The sequence below is a fragment of the Brachypodium distachyon genome, chromosome 5 (genome assembly GCF_000005505.3).
Source record: "Brachypodium distachyon strain Bd21 chromosome 5, Brachypodium_distachyon_v3.0, whole genome shotgun sequence".
Classification (NCBI taxonomy): Eukaryota; Viridiplantae; Streptophyta; class Magnoliopsida; order Poales; family Poaceae; genus Brachypodium; species Brachypodium distachyon.
The window spans coordinates 19,821,074-19,846,105 of NC_016135.3; the positions used below are offsets into that span (position 1 = coordinate 19,821,074).

Genomic DNA, 25,032 nt, shown 5'->3' on the forward strand with positions numbered 1-25,032 from the left:
GTTGACATCGCCTTTGCTAGGATGCCGTGTCACTGTGTTTTACATGTTTCGATAAAACAAAAAAACTGGCCATGCGTTTGAATTGTACTGCGGATCGAGTTCCCGTTCTGTCTTTTCAAAAAAAGAAAAAGGAAAAAAAAGAGAGTTCCCGTTCTGTGTGTTGTAACATGAATGGACGGAGAAAAAAAGAAAACTTGCTCCAGTGCTACAAAACCGTCACTACGTGCAGTGTCGTTATATTTAAGACATTTTCTATAGTGTCTCATATGACTGTTTCTACATAAAAATCTGTCTCAAAATTGTCTCTACAGCAAATTCGTAGAGACAAAAGGTATAGTGGAAAATGTCTCTACAAGACATTTGTGTTGTAGTGTTTGTACCAGTGCCGGCATATATCGGGGCCGGATCAACCACCCATCCTCGTTGGGATCCGCACTGTCCAGAGCGCATATGAGGGAAACAACATGAGAGCGCGCGGATCTCGTCGGTCCAACGAAACAAACCATGACGGCGGTAAATTCGCCGCGCCCAGAGAAAAAGTGCATGTGTTGTGTAGTGGCAGCCAGTCACCTTCAAAGTAAGTCACCACACTCAACAGTCAGTGACGCGCTACGCCTTATCTGGAAGCACTGGCAACGTACTGGTGCGTGGTTACGAACAAAACAAATTGGTTGTTATAGCTAAATTAGACTAAAAAATGTTGAATTTTATTGGACTTTGATGTCAACCATCACTATCACCTTAGCTTATCACGATAGACTTAGTAGGTTGACGGACCGTCAACACCAATTGTCTCTTTTACGAGAGTAAAGATAAAGAAAACAAGGTGCACACATTGCCATAGCAGTCTAATTAAGAAGCAAAACAAGATACACACCTTACTGTAGCAGTCAAGACGACGCACATGCTTGGCTGGTTCACATCTACGTTAGTTCGGGATAAGGCCACAATACACAACGTAACGTAGCTAGCGTGTCGATCCGGCCGGGCTCTCTGCTCCCCAAGCAACCTAATTTGGCCTCCTCCGGACGGGCAGTTCCAGCTACGCGGAGGTGCGAAAGTGCTGTGATCGACCGTGCCGGGACAAAAAAAATTTCGAAAAGGGGAAACTATTCCTGAACTCTGCATTGCACACAGTCATTTTTATTGCAATGTGATCAAAAATCATACAATTCACTTATCAGTGATAGTCGATACAAAGATAAGCCAACGAAATAGCTCTAACAAGACGAAATTATGCATCTAGACGTCTAGTACACCGTCAGCCAGCCTGGTTGAAGATATCCCGAGCGACCATCTCCAGTCGGTTGCATCCAGTATCCAAAGGTTCCCGCAGACGCGCAGAAAGCAGGAAAGTCCACGGTCGGATCCAATGGGTAGCTCTGAAAACAACATGCAAAAAATGTGAAACTCTGGTTCTATTAAAAACAACATCATTTCTGCAGTTCCAAATAGCCCAACAAAGCCGAAACTCCCATTCGAATATGAACCTTAATTTTGTTGTCTAACCCATTAAACCATTTGCCAAATAAATTATTAATCGAAGTCGGTGGAGGCAGATTAAAAGTAATATAAATGGCCCAACAAAGCCGAAACTCCTATTCGAATATGAGCCTTAATTTTGTTGTCTAAACCATTAAGCCAGTTGCCAAATAAATTAGTAATCGAAGTCGGTGGAGGCAGATTAAAAGTAATATAAATGATGCGCCACACAATGCGAGCTAAAGGACACAAAATAAAGAGGTGATGTACAGTTTCATCGGAGTCACAAAAGCAACACTTTAAACTCCCCTTCCAGTTCCGTTTCGCAAGATTCTCTTTAGTTAAAAGAACTTTGCGGTCGAGAAACCACATAAATATCTTCACTTTTGAAGGAATTTTTAACTTCCACGGGTATTTCCGATGAAAAACCGTTTGTCCTTCCATAAAGTCTGCGTACATAGACTTTACAATAAAAATGCCCGAGGAAGAAAGACTCCAAACAAACTTATCCGGCTCACCAGAAAATTGCACCAACATCAAACGCCGAACCAAATGCAGCCAACGCGCCCATTTGTGTCCATCGAGGTTCCGTAAAACTTATATTCAGAGGAACCGACGCAAAGACCGTAGCAACAGAAACATTTTTGTGCTGCACGATCCGAAAAAGCAAAGGATATTGATGAGCAAGAGGTGAATTTCCCAGCCAGGTGTCCTCCCAGAAACGAATTCCGGTACCATCCTCTAGGATGAACATACCACGGCTAAAAAAGTCATCTTTAACTTTCATGAGCCCTTTTCAAAATGGAGAATCAGCAGGTCTAATAGACGTATGGGAAAGGGTGTCACCATGAAGGTACTTGTTCTGTAGCAGTTCTTGCCACATCTCTTCCTCATTAAGGAGCTTGAAAAGCCATTTGCTTAGCAAGCATCTATTTTTAATTTCCAACAACTCAATGCCCAAACCACCTTGGTCCTTAGGACGACAGATGATATTCCATTTGGTCAGCCTATACTTCCGCCGATAATTCCAACAACTCAATGCCCAAACCACCTTGGTCCTTAGGACGACATATGATATTCCATTTGGTCAGTCTATACTTCCGTCGATACTTGTCAGACTGCCAGAAGAAACGAGATCTGTAGAAATCCAATCTCTTGCGAACCCCGACGGGTATTTCAAGAAAAGATAACATAAACATGGGAATGCTAGTAAGAACAGAATTAATGAGGGTAAGTCGATCGCCGTAGGAAAGAAGCTTACCCTTCCAACACCCCAGTTTTTTCTCAAAACGATCCTCCACCGACTTCCATTCCTTATTAAGTAGTTTACGGTAATGAACGGGGATCCCTAGATAACGAATTGGTAACGACCCCGACTCACACCCGAAAATGCTCTTATAGCTAGATTTCTCATCCTTAGCCTTCCCAAAACAAAATATCTCACTTTTATGGAAGTTAATTTTAAGACCGGAGAGCTGCTCAAAAATACTGAGTATAAGCTTCATGTTAATAGCTTTCGCTAAGTCGTGCTCCAAGAAAAGAATCGTGTCGTCAGCATATTGGAGGATGGAAACCCCTCCCTCAACCAAATGAGGAATAAGGCCTCCAACCTGACCATCCTCTTTTGCTCGAGAAATAAGGATAGCCAGCATATCGACAACAATATTAAAAAGCAGCGGCGACAACGGATCACCCTGACGTAAGCCTTTTCGGGTTTGGAAAAAATGACCAATATCGTCATTCACCTTAATCCCCACACTTCCTCCCTGAACAAGATGAGAAATCCAGTTGCACCAAATAGGATCGAAACCTTTCATTCGGAGCGACCGTTGGAGAAAAGGCCATTTAACTTTATCATAAGCCTTCTCAAAGTCAATCTTAAACAAGACTCCATCCAGCTTCTTCTGATGAAGCTCATGGATGGTCTCATGAAGCACAACCACCCCTTCCAAAATGTGCCGGCCTGGCATAAAAGCCGTCTAAGTAGGACTAATCACTTGATGGGCGATCCCCGCAATACGATTAGTAGCTACCTTACTAAAAATTTTGAAGCTCACATTCAACAAACAAATAGGACGATATTGCTGGATCTGAATTGCATCCTCCTTCTTGGGAAGAAGAGTAATTATGCCAAAATTAAGTTTATAAAGAGGCAGCTTGCCCGACTGAAGCTGTGTGAAAAGCGCCATCAAATCAAATTTAATAACATTCCAGAAAGTTTGGTAGAACTCGGCCGGAAAGCCGTCGGGACCTGGAGCTTTGTTACGTTCCATCTGAACGATTGCATCGTGCACCGCGGCCTCCGTAAAAACAGCCACCAGAATAGCATTCTCCGTCGGAGAGAGTTGAGGGATATCCTCGATCTAATCTTCCAAAAGAGAAAAAGAATTTGGCGCCGATGCACCAAACAATCTCTTGTAGTAATCGGAGATAAACAATTGAAGGTTCGCTTGTCCCGTAATTGTCCCCTCGTCCTGCTCGAGTTGGAAGATTTTTTTCTTTCTGTGCTTTCCATTAGCGATGAGGTGAAAAAACTTCGTATTATTATCTCCCTCCTGGACATACTTAAATTTAGCCCGCTGCCCCCATTTTGACTCTTCTTCCCGTCGGAGCTTAGATACGAAATCATTAGCCTCCTTCAGGGTAGACCGCTCGGCCGTCGAAAGGTCTAGGGATTCAGCCTTGATATCAAGAGCGTCAATAATCTTTAAGAGGCGATCCCTTTCTTTCTTATAAACCCCACTAATATTTTTGGCCCAACCACAAAGGAAACGGCGAATGTGTCTAATCTTATTTTGCCAACGCTCAATAGGCGTGTTACCCGATGTAATAGACGCCCATTCAGTGGTGACCATCTCATAAAATCCATCCCGACTTAACCATTAGAGCTCAAACGAAAAATTAGCTTTATTACCGAGGTGAGCTTGATCGCCAGAATCAATAATCAAAGGAGTGTGGTCAGACCCTGAACGAGGCAGAGCATGAACCGACACTAGAAAGTATGCAATCTAATTTCTCATAAGTCGGAGTCTGACGTCTACTAGCCCAAGTAAAGTGGCGCCCGACAGAGCAATTTCCCTAAGTCTAAGCTCTCAATAATAGCATTAAAAATAAAAGGTTACCTAGCATTAAAATTATCATTATTTTTTTCCTCACGACGGCGAATGATATTAAAATCACCACCAACCAACATCGGCAGGACTTCCGCCTCACAAATCCGAACTAGTTCGGCCAAAAATTCCGTCTTATGCACCACCTAGGCTGCCCCATAAACCGGAATCAAAACCCAGTCAAAATCATCCACCTTGGACCGTAGCTGGAATTTAACACAAAAATCCCCCGTGTCGACCCGATTGACATGGAGGGTTGTTGTGTTAACCCCAACGAGTAAACCACCAGATCTGCCGTGCGGGGGTAAACAGTACCAAGCAAAGTCTAAACCCCCAGCCAAGTGATTCAAAAAGGGAGTCGAAAAATTGGAATGCCCCGTCTCCAAAATAGCCACAAAATCCATATGCTGCTCACGGACAATATCATGTATAAAGCGATGCTTAGCTGGGTCACGAAGACCTTCGCTATTCCAAAACATACCTTTCATCACGAATAACGTCTCTGTTTTTTAATCCTAGAGCTCCGACGAATGACTGAGCAATCATAGACTTTCTTCTTTCAAGGGCGTGTGACTCTCACACAGCGATCCAACTGAGCATCCTCAATGACAACTGACTCATCATCTAAGTCTACACAGAGATCTGAAATCTTCGAGACAACTATATTGTGTAAGCCATCTACATCCCCATTTGCAGTCCCAACATTCTTATGAAGTAAGGTAAGCGCTCTCTCCATCTCAACATCCTTAAGTAAATTAATCGATTCACTAACAGATGAAATACTAGAACCTAGAGACACCCCAATACGACTAGCCCTCTCCATGATTTCAGAATCAGGTAGTTCAACAAAAGAAAATTTTGAAAGTAAATTTGTACCTGAATTAAAGTTCTCGTTGCGGTCACGAGTCCGACGAGCCGCGCGCTCCAACTAGGTAGCATCGCCATCCGACTGGGCACGAAGCCTTGCACTGGATCGCACCCCAGACGTCGCAGCATCCTGGATCCCGCCGAATGCAATCATCTCGACCACCGTTGGAGTAGATGTCCCATTCGCATGTCCGCCTGACACACGAACAGGAGCAACCAGAGCAGCGGGCGACTGCCCGAGCACAACAGCCGCCTGCTGTTGACCCCCGGACAGATGCAACTCCCGCGTGACACTCGGCTGAGGAGACCCAGCCCGCACGGCCGGACGTGGCAGGGAGGCAGCAGCACCAGCCCCAACCGCAAGCTGGGGAGACGCACGCACAGGTGCAGCCCTGGCCACAGCAGTAAGCGACTGCTCTGCAACCGGCACCGACGGCCCGCGACGCAGAGAAGCAGCCACCGAGCCATCCGAAGCAGGCCTGCCTACCGTTGCCGTCCGATCAGCAACAGCAGGAGGGAGGCGACCACCACCAGCAGCAAACGGCGGAGCAGACACCGCAAGCTCATCCTCCTCGACCATATCCGCCCACCGACCGCTGGGCACCGCCGCTCCCACAGAAAAAGCTCCCACCGGAAAGGAACCGAAGCGAATGGAAGCCAGCAGAGAAAAGGCTAACGGAGAGGTATGAGGTGACGAAACATCTCCCACCACCGGTGAAGAAGAACAACCATCAGAAGTTGTTGTACGCTTGCCACTGCCATCCGACTCCTCGTGTGAAGAATTACCATTATCATTATTCCCATCACCATCCGAATCAGAAACATCAGGCATAGTCGCATCGGCCGGCTGCTGAACCTCAAGCGGCGCCTCCACTTGGAAAAACAGCTCAAAACCTTCACCTTTGATCAAAACAAACCTCCGAACCGGAATGCGCTTATAATCCGCACAAGCAATACGGATATGCAAAACATTATGAAGCCGAGTATACACCATGTCTACCTCCTTCGTCACCCCAAACAATGACCCAAGACTCCACAGACCAAGAAAATCACGAAGCGCCTCCGTGGAATCCCTGAAACCAGAACCCAAACATCTTGCAGAGTCCAAACGGGTTTCACCTTTACTTTCCATTCCTCAAAAGTAAGCAAGCACGGACTACTGGGAACTTTGAAATTACCAAAACGAACCATCCGCTGAAGTTCCGCCTTGTTGGGAAAATGAACTTTAAAAACATCTTTCTCAGCCAGAGTGGCATCCCAAATAAAATTCTCAGTCGGCACAAACAACTGCAATAAAGAAACCATCTCATCGATAGATAAGCTCCCTCCTGAAATTGTGACCATCCCCACATGGCCACTGTCTAACTTGGTCCGAAACAAGCTAGTTAGCGGCATCTCAAACATGAGCAGCTCCTCATCAGCCACACCATACATAGTCATTTGAGGTTTAGGAGCATCCAGCAGAGGGCACACGACCGAAGCATGTTCTGCCGACTCACAGTAGTCACACAAAATAGTATCACAATCCATGGAAACGTGGCCTACTAAATTGCAACGATAGCATCTAGCTCTTTTCTTTGCTTGGATCACAGCCCCACCATCTGTTGGGTTAGACGAAGTGCTCGCATCCGCAGCCACAACAAATGGCAGCACTTCTGCTGCCTTTCCTTTTGGCCGCAGCCAGGGCAGCCGAAGTAGGTCCTGGCCCTGCGGCGTCCTTCGCCATTGCAGGAGGCCACGCAGAAGAGCGCCCGGTCGCCGTGGCCACCAGCACCACAGGAATTGCAGACACCGCTTGCATCGATGGTAGCATCGCCCCCGCAGGTGCGACCGGAGGGAGAGATACCGATGTTGAACCCACCAGTGCCGCAGTCGTGACCCCAGCACCAGGGGCCATCGTAGGCGCAGCAGTGGAGGTCACCCCTGCAGCCGGAGTCGAATCAGCTGCAGCAGCTGTAGTCGTCGCCGATGCCGAACCAGACGCCTGCACCGGGCCACTAGCACCGAGGGAAGACCCCAGACCGCGCCCGCGATCTGTGGACAAACCACGACCGCGGCCGCCATCACCACGGCCAGCGCGGAACTCAAAACGGCGTCGATTGCCGTATCCAGTGCCACCCTGACGCGCATGGAAACCGCCTGCAGGCCGAGGGTTCCACCGGCCCAGATGGAAACCGCCACCCCCATAACCACCTGCTCCCCGACCTCCACCACCATATCCACCGCCATAGCCGCCGCCATAGCCATACCCAGGATTGAAACCTTGGTCTCCGGGACCCTCGAACTCGCCATGGCCACCATGAAAACTGCCGTCATTGAAACCACCCCCACGCCCAAAACCACCACGAGCCTGATTGCCATTAAATCCTCCACCGCCGCCACGATTCGCCATCTTGACTGCAGGAACAACCGGGGAGAACGAGGAAGACTGCCCCCAGAAAGATCGAAGGATTCGGCGTAATCCCCAGCCGACGGGAATTACGTCGATCCTGTCCCCATGTTGGGCCGAGCCCAACATGCCCGAGCGGCTAGGGGGACCCACACAGCCCACGTAACGGCCCGCAACGAATCGGACCGCTTGACCACGCAAACCATCGGCAGAATTTGAACGTGCGGTCGAACGGCAACGAGGAAGACTCACCTGACGCGTCGCCGCCGCACGCCGCCGCCGTCGGATGACCATCGTCCATTCAGCCGCATCAAAAGAATCCGCATCCAACATCACCGGAAGGGGAGGAAGCACCGACTCCGGAGGCACCCGGTCCTTCCCCAACGCCTGAGACGTCCTCGCCGGTGTGCTGGACGATTGCTCCGGAGAAGAACCTGAAACCGGAGAAAAATTCATCAACGCCATACGTACCTCTGCTTTCTTCCTCCTGCGCTTTTCTGCCCTAGCCGAAGAAGTCACTGAGGTTCCCGAGCCAGGGAGATCACGCGACAGAGAGGACACGGGCGTGCAGCACCACCGCGCCAGATCCACTGGCGACGTAGCCGCGTCGCCGTCCTCGTCGCAAGCCTCTCCGGCGAACTCCGCCGGCAGCGCCCAAAAACGCCCTCCCGGTCGCCCTAACGGCTCCCCGGAAGAAGCGGACGCCATCGCCCACCTAACCCCTTTTACAGTTGAGAGCCCGAGAAGTTGCCTACAGTTGAGAGCCCCTGCGTAACCCGTCGTTGCTGATGTGCTAGCACTCGGTACAACGTCCAGAAGGTACGAATAGTGATCTCCTGTTTCTCAAGGGCTCCGTGCCGGGACACGTACAAAGCCATGCGATGCGCATACTGGAGGCGAGCTGGCCGGGTCAGCTCGTTTGCATCACGCACAAGGACAAACCGCTTCGGCCGCTCAGGTGTTGTCTTCCCTTCTCCGAGGGAGAGACGCGAGGGCGCGCCGCGGTTGCATGCCGTCCGCTCTCTCGGCAGCCAGCAACGTGTGCCTACACCGAACGCCGCTGACGTTGTGCCCTTGCGCGATCTCTTTTGTTCGAAGGTAACAGTGGATTTGTGGAGGTGACGGGCTCGGGATCACTTGCGGTGGCTAATGGCGGGTCGCTGTTGGGAACTTGGGATGGCTGAGTGGCCTCAAGAGTCAAGCCTAGGCTTCGGCTGGACCCTGAGCCCTGAGCATGGAAATTGGGTCTGAAAGAACAGCCCAACTAGAACTTCCGATTTCAACCAGTTGGCTCAATGGCCATGCTGTTTGGATGCCTCGTCTCGTACTTGGGCTGACATGTGACAATATTCAAGTGGTCAAGATGGCCATAGTAGGAGTTTAAGAGTGTCCGTTGGTGATTCGCTAAAACAAAAAGTATCCGTCCGTGATTTTTGTTTTGCGGGGACCGTCGGTGTGATAGGTTGTTCTGTAGTACTACCGGGATTGCATTGACGTCTATATGAAACTTAAGCGTCGACCTGAATCATGAATTTTTCAAGGGATAAAAATGATAAGAACAATTTTTGAAGGGACCGCCTACCTCCCAGTCGACTGAGAAACAATTGTTTCTCAGTCGATGGTGATGGTCACTCCGCGCGCTTGTGTGCCAGGCCTCTGTGCGCCTGTGTGCGCGGTGTGTGTGTCCGTGCGTGTAGGCGTGTGTGGCCGTGTGCTGCGTACGTGTGTCTTTTACGTCTCTACTGACTGGCCTTAGATATATTCCAAGTTTACGTGTCTTATGTCGGAAAACAACACATAAAATAAAAAACAGACCGAGCAATACTAGCAAAGAAAAATCCCAACGTGAGACATAAGTCCCGTCTAATGAGAATTGTTGGAAGAGAAGACTTCAGTGAGGTAAACTCGCACCAACTGCTGTGATTAATACCAACAAAAAATGTAATAAAAAATAAATAAAAATTTGTGCAATATTAAAATTAGAAATGTGATAATTACATAGGTTTTACATTTCTACTATTAGTAGCGCACGTACATTACTTGTTACTGTGTGCATCGATCGATGCAGAGGCCGGCATGCCCTTCTTTTCGGAAAAAAGTATATTACTTGGGCTACCGCCATACGTCTTGGATTGTGCACCAAGATAAATGGAGAATTGGCCCCCGATACAGATAAATAAAGCCCACGTGTTTAACCTGTTTTACCATAGGCCAAACACAACATGCAGTACAAAGTTGGAACGAATCTTAATGGTGAATTTAACGACTATAAAATTGTCCGAGCAATAAAAAAAGATCTCATGACACTGAGATTTAGCAAAATCTGAAATATATTTGCTGCTAATACGAAAATCTGTTAAATCTCGGCCGTCTGCAACACATACAAAAAAAAACACAATTGCACATCAAGAATTTTAATGTGCAACCCACCAAAAAAATTAAATTGCACATTAGGAGAGATGATGTAATTCATCTAAGAAAACACTCTTAAATCTCAGTCAGAAGAAGTACATTTAAATCTCAGTCATGCACAAATCACAATTAAAATAACTCAATTGCACATCAGTATACTTAACATGCAACTCAACCCCCCCCCCCCCCCACCACCACCACACCACACACACACACACACCAAAGTGCACATTAGAGGAGGTGATGTGCAATTCATATAAAACAAGTACTCTTAAGTCTTAGTCATGAACAAATACATTTAAATATCAATCATGCACAAATCACACATAAGTAACTTAATTGCACAGCAGTGTACTAAATGTGCAACTCACCCCAAAAAAATAAATTGAGAGATGCTGTGAAAAATACTCTTAAGTCTCAGTCATGTGCAACTCACACCAAAATACTCAGTTGCACAACAAGAGTCGTGATGTCTAACTCTTCCAGAAAAAACTAAATTGCACATAGGGGGAGGTGCTATGCAACTCAACAAAAAAAAACAATTGCACATCAAAAGGCTTAATGTGCAACTTACCAAAACAAAGGCTCAATTAATGTGCAACTCGAGCACGTTCAAAAAATACTAAATTGTGCATCGAGAGAGGTGATGTGCAACTCGATCACGTTCAAAGAAAAAAAAATACTAAATTGTGCATCGAGAGAGGTGATGTGCAACTCAATCACGTTAAAAAAATACTAAATTGTGAATCGAAAGAGGTGATTTGCAACTAACAAAAAAAATCAATTGCACAACAAGAGGCTTGAAGAGCAATTCACCTCCGAAAAGACTAAATTGCACGTCAAAATAGCTTCTGTGCAATTAGCCAAAAAAAAGTCAATTGCAGATCCATATAGGGTACGAGCATCTAATCCAAAAAACTCAATTACGCATTGGGAGAGATCTTGTGCAACTGGTCTCAAAAACTCAAATGGGTTTACCCTCAACTATTTCTTTGACAACTTATATCTAGCAAAGTTCAAACGAAAAATTTACACCACTAGCATCTAAGCGCATGCGCTGGTTGCTTGACCTCGAGGGAAAATAAGCTAATCTTCTTTCAAAAAATAAAAGAATACTAACCATGGCACATGGCCAATCAGACGGTTATGGAGGTGACTGAGTTCTAATAAAAAAAAGGCGATTGAGAATTAGCAAATCCCCAAAGGTGATTGAGTATGGTGCCCTTTACGTTAGGTAACATATATAACTTGTGCAACAACAGTGAAATTCGGAACGTGGAATAGGTGACAAATATAACTTGTGCAACGACAGTGATATTCGGAGCGTGGAATATGTCACATATATAACTTGTGCAATGACAGTGGAATTCGAAGCATGAAATAAGTCACATTATATAATATTTTACTTTAGAAATACCTCATTTATATAGACCCGGAAAACACACAACAGAAGAAACTAAATAATAAATATAATTTAAAGGTACAAACAGAAAAAAAAAATCAAGAGAAACAGAAAAAAAACAGAAACAAAGCAAGATACAAATAAGAAACCAAAAATAAAAAATGCAAGGACAAAGGTTTGAACCTGCAACCTCCTTGCAGGCAAACAATACAACAACAACCTGCCACCAAAACAACCAGCCGGTATTGCACAATGTCAGTTTATACCCTATCTATTGCGTTGTTTATTTGCTGTACCTGCAGCACGCATCTCGAAGCCCGATCGGACGGACCAGACCATCGACTGAGAAATAGCAAATCTGATTTTTGAACAACTGCCTTTCCATTCATTACCATGCAGCATGGTTAATTTCTCGACCCACCTCTCGACCCACCCTACACAGCAATCGCAAGGCAAAACACAAGCCGATACAAACCGTACGCGGAAGGAACTCTCGAGCTGCTCCGATCCGAAATGAGATCGAGCAATTCTCCTAGCTAGGGCTACTCCGCAGCAAAAGATGGCGCAGTAGCCCAAAACTCCTCTTCTCATCGTGCCGACGACGACAGAACAAACAACAACAATAACAACAACAACAACAACACACGACCACCACGCATCATCATCCACCCCTAGTCATTTCTGCTGCGAGACGGAGATGGCCTGCTGCATGTACTTGCAGGACCTCTGGTAGCTGACGAACCCCATGAACCAGAACTCGAACCCGTCCACCGTGGCCACGTGGATGTACTTCTCCTCCGGCCTGTCGGCGTTCTCGCTCGGCCGCACCTTGCCGATCCTCTTGAGCGGCACCACCACCTTGTAGGACACCCGGGCCACGTCGCCCTTGGGCGAGGTGACCGCCACGGGCCGGTCGCTGCGGAAGGCCACCTTCTTGGTGGAGACGAAGAGCATCCCGGCGATTGGCCCGCCGGTGGTGTAGAGGTAGCACTGCAGCGCCTTCACCAGCCGCTCGCCTTTCTCGGTCGAGAACGCCTTCCGGAACACCCGCTCGATCCCGCCTGCCTGCAGGATCTTCGCCCCCAGGCTCAGCTTCCCCTTCACTGTCTCCGATATCTTTGGGCCCAATGTCACTGCACGTTCGGAGAACAATGCACATTTAGGACACAAGATTCACTGAACTTCTCAACAAGCCGTTGAAATTAAAGAAGAAATTATCATGCATGCACTACTCACCATGCTCACGGAAGCCTTGTGCCCTTCTGCCCAGCTTGCTCACCCAGTGGACAACCTGGCCCTTGCTGCCTGCAGAATACAAGCACAATAAGCATCAATATCAAGCTATCAACTGTTAAGTGCAAGGTCTCAAATCTGAACTCTGAAGGTATGCCCATGCATGCGTGGTGCAATTTTACTTACTGTGCTTATATCCGAAAGACGTGTACGGGCTTGGGTGCGTCAACGAGACAGCAAGGTGATCGCCGTCGACCTGCTTCCGAAACGACTGATCCCTGGTCGACACCTCTTCTATGCCATACGCCTTGGAGGTCACCGGAACTCCCATGACATGGCCGCTGCTGGACTTCATCTTGGATCGATCGATTGATGCTGGATGATACTGCCGGTGCTAGCTGCAAGTTGATCGAGCTCAACGCAGATCGATCGACACTTAATGGGGACTCACCAGGCTGCGTGCGTGCGTTGGCGCTGGTGACTTAGCGAGTAAGGTATCGGGGATTGGTACCGGAGTGCAGCAGCCGAGACGCGGCCTTTATAAGCCCCGCGGTGGTGGATCCTTTCGGCAAAGGCAGTGGATCTGCGGAGTCAGCAGCCGGGCCGGCCGAGTCACGGGCGGATCAGAAAGGCGGAGTCCACGTTCGTGTGCGTGTGGCCGCGTCATCTATCTATTAAGTTCGGCCTTGCTAGCTAGCTAGAAGCAGAGCTTTAGAGAGAGCCGGACTGCCGGAGAGGGTCGCTAGCCCCTTTGCCTGTTTGCCCCTTCCATGTGAGGCCAGGTGCGGTATATTCATTTGTTCGAAAGCGCGATTCGGGATTTCTCATGGGGATCGTGCATGCCGCACAGATGGCTACCTCCGGTGGCTTCTCTGCCGCTTTCCAGGAAGCGACCCATGTGCCTGCACATTCTTGCACCAGATTACAGGCCAACGGGGTGGCGCGTTGTCGGGAGCAACAAGTGGACCGGTGGGCCACGATATGTCAATTTCTTTGATTTATTTAAGGCTCCATGGATAGAGGTCCTTCGATCGTGCATCGGTCCGAGACAGTATAGTATTAGCTTGTTGCACTATGTGTTTTTCTTGAATCCACGAACGAAAGGAGAGAGAAAAGTATGCATCTCCAGTAAGTTGCAGTGCCGATCGATTTGGTCCGCGAGGACCATTATCCATTAACTGATCGATCGATGCATGTGCGTGTGTGGAATCAGGGTAAGCAGCAAAACCTTCTAACAGAGAAAAGGTTGGTCCCTCGCCTAAGAAGAACATTTTGGTTTGGTACTCTGGTCCAACCTTAAGCTAGCTTTCCTCCCCGTCGAAGTCTCCATGCGTTCTTTTCCTAGCTACCCCCGAATCCAAACGCCCTGTTTTCAGATCCCATGCAGCACCGAGTCAGGGGCACCGGTCTCACCTAACGCCAGATGCATGTAACCGTTCCGCGCTCCGCGTACGTGTCAACCGGAATGCGGTGCACACAGCAGCGGCATGGGCGCCATGCCGTCCCTGTCTCCCGCAATTAAGCCGGCAACCGCAAGGACGTTGCGAGGTCGGCCGCTCCACTGTTTCCGAATCTGCGAAGGGGTTATTACGTTGGTTGTGTGCCGACGACGACGACGATCGCCCGCGTTGTCATGTCACATGGGAAGCCCCGGCCCGGGCCCCGGGGCTAGCTATAGCTACCTACTCGGAAGCAGATTTCAGCTTTCCGGTGGGGCTCGGCGTCGTTTCAGCGCATCTGCGCCCCGGAGTACGTGTCGAAGCGGAGACGGAGATGCCGCGGCTCGAGAAAGGGAGAGATCTCGAGACGAAATCGTTTTCAGGCCGACCACGCTGTCTTTCCAGAAAGATGGAAAATGGCACAGCGAACTAACCCGTGATCGATGCATGCCCTACGTGCTACACTGCTTACTCCTGCACGGTATGCTGCCTGCATCTGTCTCGCTACGTTATCACTGCTGCACCTGCATGCATCCTACGCTAAATTCAGGTACTAATCTGAACGACGACTGAACGTGATTACCTACGTGCAGTGGCACTTGCAGAGTTGCAGTCTTGCTCCCCCAAGAATGCTTCGGTATTCTAGTTGGACGAGGTTGAACATTCTAATATTCTATCACCACTTAATTAACCACTCGCGCGCGAAAACAACGAAAAGGTGACCTGGTAAAAGCAGGTGCAAAAGTATTGTCCACGTCCCTTCATGTCTCGGAACTAAAGGAATCCTCTGTTTGGCTATTGGGCGCTTCGCTGTTAAGTCTTGATAATGGCAGTGGGGTACATGCATGCGGCCTGTCGATCGATGGCTAAAAGGTACTCTTGGGTTCAGGTTATTTTCATAATTTCATAAGACTCCTTGAAAGTTTTGAATAGTTTAAACAATGTTCGAAGGAAAAAAAAGTCTGCGGATGTTTTATCAGAGTATTAAATGGGATATGTGTCTGCCAAAATCAAATGTGCAGTCAAATTAAGTACTAAATTACTTGCAAAAAAATTAAGTACTAAATTAAACAATGTCATTTATCGTTTGCTTTTTGCATTTCTTATACGTTTTGATTTGCCTAGTATCAAGGTTTAAATTTTAGAAACAGAAAATTAAGACTATCGAAATAACCGAAATTTCGGAAATTTTAGAAATCATCTAAATACTGCTTCAAGCAAATTTCATTGAACTTAGACAAACCTTGAATAAATTTAATTTAATTTAAATCTACTCTGAAATTTGATCTATAAATATTTCTTTACCCACCAAACTTTCAACAAACTTTTTTAATCCCTGGCTAGTATTCTTTGATGGTTAGGTGAAAATAGTTGTATCTAATACAACAAAACTTTGCCAAAAAATTCCCCACCGGTTACTAGCGAGGCGTGCAATGCAAATACAGTCGTCCGTCAATCTCCAATTCTCAGCAACCAGTCTTGTGTATAAAAAATATGCTCGGATGCACTCATGTTTCGTTCATGGGCTGTACTTATTAGGTGTAGAGATGCAAGCGGGATCCCGCTTATTCCACTTAACTGAATTGCTAGTTCAAAAATATTTCTCAAAATTTGAACAAAAAGTTTTGATGGTTGGCCTAAAAATGATATTCCTAGGGCGATGTCGTGTCTATCTCCCCGGTGCGGAATATTCTTTCACTGAAAGTGACTTATGTGTTATGCATTGATAGCCATACATGTATATGGTTAGAGGTACTTAGTAAATTTGAACCGTTGCGAGTCAATTCTTCTATATCCGCCATGTGTTTACAAAAAAAAAGTAACGCTATTTTATTTATTGTCTCGCTTTAGCTGATTCATTTCTTAGTTTCTTTTCCTACATTTTAGTTTAATATTTTGAAATCCCACCCACCTAAGATACCATACTAATAAGCCTAAAATTGCACTTTGAAGGTGCAGTGCAATTTTATTGTATAAGTTATGCTTAGAGTGAGGTTTAGATGATTATGGTGGCACGAAAATGATCCAAGGCTTAGAAGAGCATCCATGGTCTTAACATGCAAAAATGCCTCTAAGTCAGGACCTACGCCTTGTCTCTATGCTTACCACAAAACTATGCAATGCGTATAGACACTTCTTGCCTAAGGTGGACATTCCTTCACCAAGTAATTTTCAATGATCACTTTACTGCTTAGAGGATGAAATGTGGGCCTTGTTATATACTATTCATTTAGCTTTTGGGGGTTGCACGAAGGGAAGAGACACCTCTAAGCTTAGAGGCACTCTGAAGGAATGGTTGTGGTGGTAAAAGGTGTCTCTAAGCTCTTAGAGGTATACTCGCCCCCCCACTCTGGATGCTCAGAGGCTCGAAGTGACTAGTAAGAGTTTTTGTAAAAACAGTGAATAAATAACTAGACCATTATCAAAAGCATTGGATGTATTATGTAACCTAACATTTCATCAGTTTTTATGTATTTTGTGTGTTGTTGTTCTCGACAACAATTAGAGTAAGAAGTGTCAACGCTCGATGGCACAAGTGCGGGTATAAAAGTAGGACGTGTATGCCGGCCTTATAGCGAAAGTCGCCGTACACTTCGACAAGTTGACACGTCGATATTTGTTTAATAGCTTTGGTTGACCCTACGGGTGCGACTTAATCCTATGTTAGGAAAAGCTTCGAGTGGGTTGTTAGCCAAGCGCTTGGACCGAACGGATCTTACCAAGACACATTTAGCGAGAGATTCGTCGGGACCGCTTCGTACTTAGACCGAACGCGTCTTTTCAAGTATCGAGATTAGGATACCTTCGGAACTCTAACCCAACCCCTTCTCCTTCGAGCCCGTGCCAACCAAGGTTATCTCGGAGCATCGAAACTAGAGTCTCCTAAAAGGCTTTCTCGAGGCCGGTCGACTTTCAGTCGAGAGCGGCGCGCGAGAGCGAACCTTAGAGGGAGCACTCTAGCCCTCTCCCCTTGAGTTTATTCAAGTTGAGAGTGAATGATACATGCCCACATGAAAGGGTATTTATAGCCTAGGGGTCCATGACAAAAGACCATGGCTACCCTTGAGGGGGAGAGAAAAGTGGGGGCAAAATGGTAAAAGTAGCTCCTTGGTCCATAACTTTTGTGTGCACCATGAGGGGGAAAGTGAGGGTTGGTCCATGTTCCATGGACCAAAAGCCTCATCCCCATACCTTTCTTGTCCCCTACTCTAGCTAATTTCACCCTTTGACCATGGCATGAGAGGCTTGACTTGTTAACTTGTCTTCCTTTGCCACGTAGGATTGACTGCGCCACGTGGGCATCTTGACTCACGCTTGGGAAATGTTGACTTAGTCGTCGCCACATAGGATTTACGGCCCGGCCCATATAAGGGTTTTATTTTACTACAACAGTAGCCCACTTGAGCTGGAGGCATTGAGAATGCCTTCGGGTCAACCTTCGACGCGAGATGACGCCGGCAAGGGATGAAGTCGGCGCTGGTCGTTTGGTCGGGATGGCCAGGGGAGGCCCCCCCCCCCTCCCTCCTTTTCTTCCCTCCTTTTCCTTTTGCAAAGTTGGGACCCTTGTTTTTTCCTTGCTTTGGACAGGGCATAGGACGGCGAGGTGTCGCCCCGTCATTGGCCCAACCCGGACGCCTAGGAGCTCCGACGGCCTATAAAATGGCACCCCCGTCCACTGGAGAGGCCTACACCATGCTTGTTTAAATTGTCCGGGGTCGAAGACAAGTTCGGCGGCGTCCGACATCTCTTCGAGAGGTTGGTGTATTGTAGGCGCCCCGCAGGGGCCTTAGCCACTCGTTAGCAATGACAGACGTCGTGTCGGTTGCCAAGGAATAGCCGCGGAAGCTTCTCGTCACCGAGTCTTCGCGGGGGCGTGGGGTGCATCCGAGGCCGCTTGGAGCGAGGTGCCGATCGTGCCTCCAAGTTCTCCCCGGAGACCCTCGTCGTCGGCCGCGTTCTTCCTGCTCCTGTGGAGGTGAGGGCGGCCTTGTGGTACCGGTTTCATGTCTTCTAGGTGTCGGCGATCCTTGGGGGCGCACGGTCGAACACCTTCAGGCCGTCGCGGCTTGGCATGGGTGCGGGAACAGCAGGACACGACGCGGGCACGCGTGCACTGCAGGAGCGGCGAGGGCGCATCGGGGCGTGAGCACGACGTGGCACGGCTCAGCTAGGCGGCACGCGGCCTTGGTGCAGCGAGGCGTGGCACGCGAGAGGGGGTGCGAACGCAGGCGCGACGCGGCAAGGCATGCGTGCGGACGTTGGCACGGACGCGGGCGCAAGGTCATGGCGCAGGCACGGCGCGTGAGCGCGGGGGCGGTGCGGCGCAGCAAGGTGTGCGTGCGGACACGGGCACGAACGCGGGTGCGAGGGTGCAGCGTAGGCACGGCGCACGTGCGCGAAGGCACGGTGCAGCTTGGACATGGCGCGCACGCGAGCATGGGTGCGACCAGGAGCATGGGTGCGAGCAGTCTGCCCTGTCGCCCTCCTCCTTTTTTTTTCTTTCACGCAGATGGGCCGAAGAGCAAGTGGGCCTGCGGCCCTAGGAGCTTCGGCCTCCTCTTTTTTTGTTTTTGCGGCGCGGGATGGAGGCTTGGGCCCAAGGAGCTTAGCTTCCTTTCCTTTGCTGATTCCTTTCGGAACTTGACCACATTTTGATAATTCTTGGCGGATCTTTTTGCAGGTGAGATGGTGGGACCCGATGTCGAGCGTCCGGACGGTGAGCCGTCGAGGGGGTCTTCCAAGGGGTCCGCGGCGCAGCTTGCGGCAAACCGACCGTCGCGGAAGAAGAAGGTCTCCTTCCGCCTTCGTGGCGGTCCTCCCCTGGTCCCGACGACGCCGGTGGACGGCGGAGGTTGGGCGCACGACCACCTTCTTCCTTCTTCGATGAGCCCCGAGGATCTTGCCCAGCTGGAGGAGGCGGGATACTTCCCCAAGGGGGATGGTATCTTGCCTGATAGCGAGGAGGTTAGGCTCGACCAGCGGCGACGTCCGGGATGCATCTTGGCATTCTCGGCTTGCTTTCACGCACGGCCTGTGTGTGCCCGTTCTCCCCTTCTTGCGGGAGTTCCTGGAGACGTACGGCATCGACTTGGCTCAGCTTCACCCGTCGATGATCGTGAGGTTGAATGTTTTCAGGTAGCTGTGTGAGACGGCGCTTCACGAGGAGCCTTCGATGAAGCTTCTGCTGTTCTACTTCACCGTGGAGGTGAGGGAGTTGCTGTAACAGCCCGAGAGCAACTTTTACATTTAAGCCCTTGTTTGGACCTGTTTGTAATATAATTCTTGTTGCTTAACATGTTACATTTGCATCCATGCCATGCCATGTCTATTTATTTGTGTCACATGAGTTTTAAATTTGCATCTCAACTTGTGGTTTGAATTCATTTGTGTGATTTTGCTAGAAGATTCAAATATGAATCACCCTTCTTTGAGTTTGAATTTCTTTCTCTCTGTTTTGCAAATGCGATTCAAATGGATTTTTTTTAAACCTTCAACCCCATTTGAACATTTCCAAATAGTAGTACCATATTTGAATTCTACTACTTCTCGGCTTTTCAAAATGGTATTTGAAATTTGAATCCAAAACTATTTGCAACAACAGAAAACAGGAAAAAGGAAAATAAAATAAAAAGGAAAGCCTTACCTACTTACCTCAGGCCCGAGCCAGCCCAGCAGCCGCCTCGGCCCAGCCTCGCGCGCGCTCCCCGCAGACCAGCCGCTCAGCCACGCCGCCTCCTCGCTGGGAGTTGTGCAGTGACCGTCGTGTCACCTAGTTCATCTCCGCGCGCCGCTTTCGTTTTTCTATGTTAGGGAGCCCCTCCGCCGCTAGCTTGGTCGCCGGCGTCCATGCTTGTTGTGGCAGCCGCGCGTGCTCCCAAGCCGCCCGCTTGGGTTGAGTTAAGAGGGCTTGCGCCTTGGATCTTGTAAGGTCCGAATCGCAGCCCACCTGGTTACCTTGCTCGTCCGTTTGCTTCTCACCGACCCGACCCGGGTTCGATCCCCCGTGCCCGCGCGGAATAAAACCCTCCTTTTTAGCCTCTGTCTGAGACTGACAGGTGGACCCGGTTGGTCAGCGAACGCGGGCTCCCATCCGCGTCAGCGCCACATCAGCTAGGTCTGGTCCCGCTTGTCAGTGACCGTGGCTATCTCCCCTTCGGTGTAAATTGTTTTGCCTGTTTGGTTTTCTTTTATAAAGTCCCAGAAAATGCTTTGATCTTGTTTTATTTGTAGAATATTCATTCTAGATCCAAATAATACAAAGTCTATATGTTTTGGAATCAGAAGAATGCAAGGAATTTAACTGTGCAATTAGAATTACATTTTTGAGGTTTCAAATTTCAAATCTGTCCCAGATTTGAAATTCAAACGTATGAACTTGTTTACTCTCTAATTTAAAACTGGTAACTCTTCTGTAATTGTTGTAAACATCAAAGTTGATCACTGTAACTTGTAGAACACAGTAGCATACTTGGTTAGGCCATTTGTGTATTTTAAAGCTGTTCTCCACCATGTTCTAATCACCTAATGGTTAACTTTGTTGCTAAATGGAATCATTTCACATGTATATTGTCGCATCATGTTGTCACATGCCATCTCATGTTGTATTGCGCATTGCACCAATGAATGGTTACTTATTTGCGTAATTGTGTGATTTGGATCTTACGATAGCGACTCCGACTTACTCCGTCGACGATCTCGGTTCCCACACTCTTTCGGATCCCCTCTCTCGGTGCCCAGCGACTGAGAATCCAGGCAAGCAGCCATTCCTTGAACATGTTGATTATAGCAATGCCTCTCTCTCATTCTTGCATTAAGTTACGTTCTCGGTTCTTTATCCTACTACCATGTCACATGTTTGTTTTTGCCCTAGTTGGTCATTAGAGGTCTTGCTTAGCTAGCTGGTCTAGTGTCTTTACTTGGGGGTTATACAATTGCTACATCCACATGCTACTTTTCTGTAATTAATTGCAATTATTAAACTGTGACCTGTTATTACCTGCACAAGGCAACGATGGGAGGCCGCATTGGTGTTTTGTTCCATTGACGCCGACCTAAGGACTGAGTTCTCGTTTTCGCCGACCCAAGAAACTTCGTGCTAACCGCTCGTGGGAGAATATATGGGTTCCCCCTCCGCTTAGTACTCGTTTCATAGCTCTTCCAGGGGTCACATAGTTCGGGCGTTCCATTTGGCATATCGCATATACACCGGTGTTGTGTGTGGAGACTTGTTGGTACGTTGCATACATATAGGACTGCGGCACACGTCTGGAGTGGTTATTCTGCGGACACTGAACCACTACCAGCTGTTCCCGCAACTCTTGAGTCCGTACGACGCTTCGGCCGGGCTCTCGTTTCGGATTAGACTCAGTTGGGTGGTTCCCTGGATTAGTTGTGGGGATTGGAAACGTCGTGTCGCCCAATCCTGCCGACACACGTCTTTGTGTGTTCATACTCGAGTGGCAATAAGGGTTGGACGAACGTGTACGGGTAAATTGGCACACCCTGCAGGGATAAATCTTTCGAAAAGCCGTGTCCGCGGTCATGGACGACTTGGTTGGTCATTACTTGATCATAGAGAACTCATACCAATTAATTAACGTAATCTCCTAAACTTGAGTAGTAATTAGCCTTAATCATAGCCTTAATCATGGATATGCTTAAAACTGCTTAAGTGTGAGTACCTTTGGATCATTTCCTCACAAGGGGTTGAGGGGGTGATAAGAGGTTGTCATCTACTTAGACGATGTCCTTAGCGTGTCTCTCCAGATATATTGCTGTTGCATGACCCCACCATATTATCCATCCTTTGAGACTTGTTGCATATCTAGTTTAGATCTCCCGTAAGTATTGCGAGTACTTTGTACTCAGTTGAATTGCAACGTTGTTTTCTCCAGAGTTTTCGGAGGAACAGGTGAATGGTTACTTCGTGGAGTTTGACGACGACAGCTTCGACGTTTAGCCAGAAGATTCCAGAGCAGGGTTCTGTGAACTTGTGGCGGCTCTCCTTTTCAGTTTCAGCCTCTTAGGCAATAATTGTAATTTGTTCGTACTCGGGCCTATTTTGCTTCCGCTGGTGTAATGATGATAGTGGACATGTGTCCGTGAGTTGTAATAACTTGGTATTTTGCTCCATGTATGAGCTTGACTTAATTCTTGTGTCTTAGAGTGATGTAATGATATCATCGTTGTTCCAACCTGCGGTCAACACATTGCGTGTATGTTGTGAAGTGTTCATTGTAGGGAGGCATTGGGACCTGATTTATGCGCGAGTTAGCATTTGGGGCTAAATTGCATAAATTCAGTCTCGGGGTCTCCCTCGTTTCGGTGGAGCTTGCGGCCGCGGAGACCAGGGCTCGAGTTGCTGAGGAGCGCCAGAAGGACGAGATTGTGAGGACCCGTCGGGTTGAGGAGGACTCGGTGGTGGCCAACCTTGATAGGGAGCATGCCCGTGCGAAGGCTGCTTCCCTCAAGGTGGAGTTGGCGGCAGCGGGTAACGGCCCAATGCTTGCTCCTCGTGCTCGCCCTCCTCTGGATCGTCGTCTCGAGGTGGTTTCGCTTTTACTTGCTCAGGCCACTGAGATTCGGGAGACGATTATTTGCTTAAGGAGTGTTCCCCAGCCGGATCTTCCTCCGTGTGAGGTGAGCGGGGTGCTTACTTCCTAGGTGGAGCTCATTGAGCCTACCGTGAACAAGTGCCTCCTAAGTACGGGTACCCGACTTGTTTCATCGGCGGTTGCGGCAGTCCTGGACGCCGATGCCGAGATGAGCGGCCTTGAGGGTGAGATTGAAGGGTTCGTTGCATAGAAAACAAAAAAATTCCTACGGTTGAAACCACAAACAGGCCAAGATCATATCTAGGATGAAAGTAACGAGTAAACCGTCGTATTAGAAGGACTCAACCTCAAAGACCAAAAGCTTTGTTAATGAGAACGGTTCTCGTGGATGATGTAGACGATCACTTGCCGATCTCAAGATCGCGAAGATGAGCAGTGCAAACAGGCAGCGCTTCTGCACTCAGTCACACGTACGGCTCGACGATGACCTCCGATCCCTCGTTCCAGCGGGGCAGCGGAAATAGGGGATCCACCGGGAACTCCAGCAACACTGGAGGGCTTCACCTAAGCCATGGCTCGTGAGGTGGAGCAACGGGAGGAAGGGACCAAGAGATGCAAATGAGTGTCCAATGGAGAGAGGAGCACCACCCCTCTATATATAGGAGTGGAAGGGCAGCAGCCCAAGGGGTGCCCCCACCTCTCCCCTCTTCATGTGAGTGGACACTCCACTCAAACTCAAAGATCCCCATAATGGGTGTAAGACTCCACTCAAAATGAAGGGGGTTTTCTCCCATAAATGAATAAAACATTTTTAATTTTTTTATTTAATATTTGTCAATTCATTTAATCAACAAACATTAACACTTATCCCCTTGAACTATTTTGACATCCCGAAACAATTTTGGTGCTCCTCGAAAACAATCGCCGCGTTGTGCAATCTTTTCTCCAGTGTCCCGTATCCACTCAAAAGCGTCGATGAACCTTGAGTGTGTCACCCTACGGTTCGTGAATTATGTGGACATGATCGAGACATATCTTCGATCAATAATCATCAGCGGGATCTGGAGATCCGTAATGACTCCCACTCATTCAACGATGAATCTTGTGATCGCGTGAACCATAAACATCGTAACCAATTCCTTTTGTCTCGCGATATTTTACTTGTCCGAGATCCGATCATCGGTATCAACTATACCTAGTTCGATCTCGTTACCGACAAGTACTCTTTACTCGTTCCGTGATATGACATCCTTGTGACCTAGTCACGTGCTTGCAAGCGGTGTCGATGTGATATCACCGAGAGGGCCCAGAGTATATCTCTCCATCATCTGGATGGACAAATCCCTCTCTTGATCTATGAGCCTCAACTAATACTTTCAGAGTGCCCAACACCACCTTTATAGTCACCCTGTTGCGGTGTGGCGTTTGATGTCATCAAAGCACTCCTCCAGTGTCAGTGATTGACATGATCTCATGGTCTAAGGATTAGGGCTACTTCGTATGTGTTTGATACAGCAATGTAAACTTAATGACTTGATCGTATTGCTATACCTACTTTGGGTGTGTGTTCATCCCATCATTCTCCTAATGACGTGGCCCTGTTATTAACAACATCCAATGTTCATGATCAGGAAACCTTGATCATCTATTAATCAACAAGCTAGTTAAATGAGAGGCATCACTAGGAACTCTTGCTTGTTTATTAGACACACATGCATTAACGTTTCCGGTTAATACAATTTTAGCATGAGAAATAAACATCTATCATAAACATGGAATAAGATAATAACCATTTTATTCTGGCCTCTCGGGCATATTCCTTTTAGAGATGTCTCACGGGGCGAAGAAGTTTCTGGCGGACCAGGGTGCTCCTCTTCGCACTCAGGCTCGACGCTTCGTGTGTTGCCTTGAGCCCGCTCTTCAGGAGGGTGACGGTGAGGTGTGAGCCTTGTCGCCCTCAGAGGTGGTGATGTACCTCAGCTGCTTACTTATGCGATGTTGCATATCTCCACTTGACATAGCCTCATGGCTAGCATGTTTAGGCTCTTGGTCGTAGAGGTTGTAAGGCAGCTTTTTTGTTGTGTTTCATGCTTCACTATGTAGTCAACATTATCGGAAATGTTAACTTAGCTCAGCATGTATT

General features: G+C 48.0%; 1 protein-coding gene across 1 annotated transcript; it reads right to left on the minus strand.

Moving 5' to 3' along the window:
- Window positions 1–11,983: 11,983 nt before the first annotated feature.
- LOC100828855 (GEM-like protein 4) lies at window positions 11,984–13,596 on the minus strand. The gene is made up of 3 exons (XM_003580127.4): window positions 13,082–13,596; window positions 12,899–12,967; window positions 11,984–12,795 (listed from the first exon to the last, which is right to left on the minus strand). Exons 1-3 carry the CDS (start codon window positions 13,248–13,250, stop codon window positions 12,338–12,340), a joined length of 696 nt encoding a protein of 231 aa, XP_003580175.1. The 5' UTR covers window positions 13,251–13,596; the 3' UTR covers window positions 11,984–12,337.
- Window positions 13,597–25,032: the final 11,436 nt, after the last annotated feature.

Coding starts and splice junctions, on each gene's coding strand:
- LOC100828855 (XM_003580127.4), bottom strand. CDS start 13,250: ATGAAGTCCAGCAGCGGCCATGTCATGGGAGTTCCGGTGACCTCCAAG. Junction 12,968..13,081: donor GTCTTTCGGATATAAGCACA/GTAAGTAAAATT, acceptor TGTATTCTGCAG/GCAGCAAGGGCCAGGTTGTC. Junction 12,796..12,898: donor ACAAGGCTTCCGTGAGCATG/GTGAGTAGTGCA, acceptor CCGAACGTGCAG/TGACATTGGGCCCAAAGATA.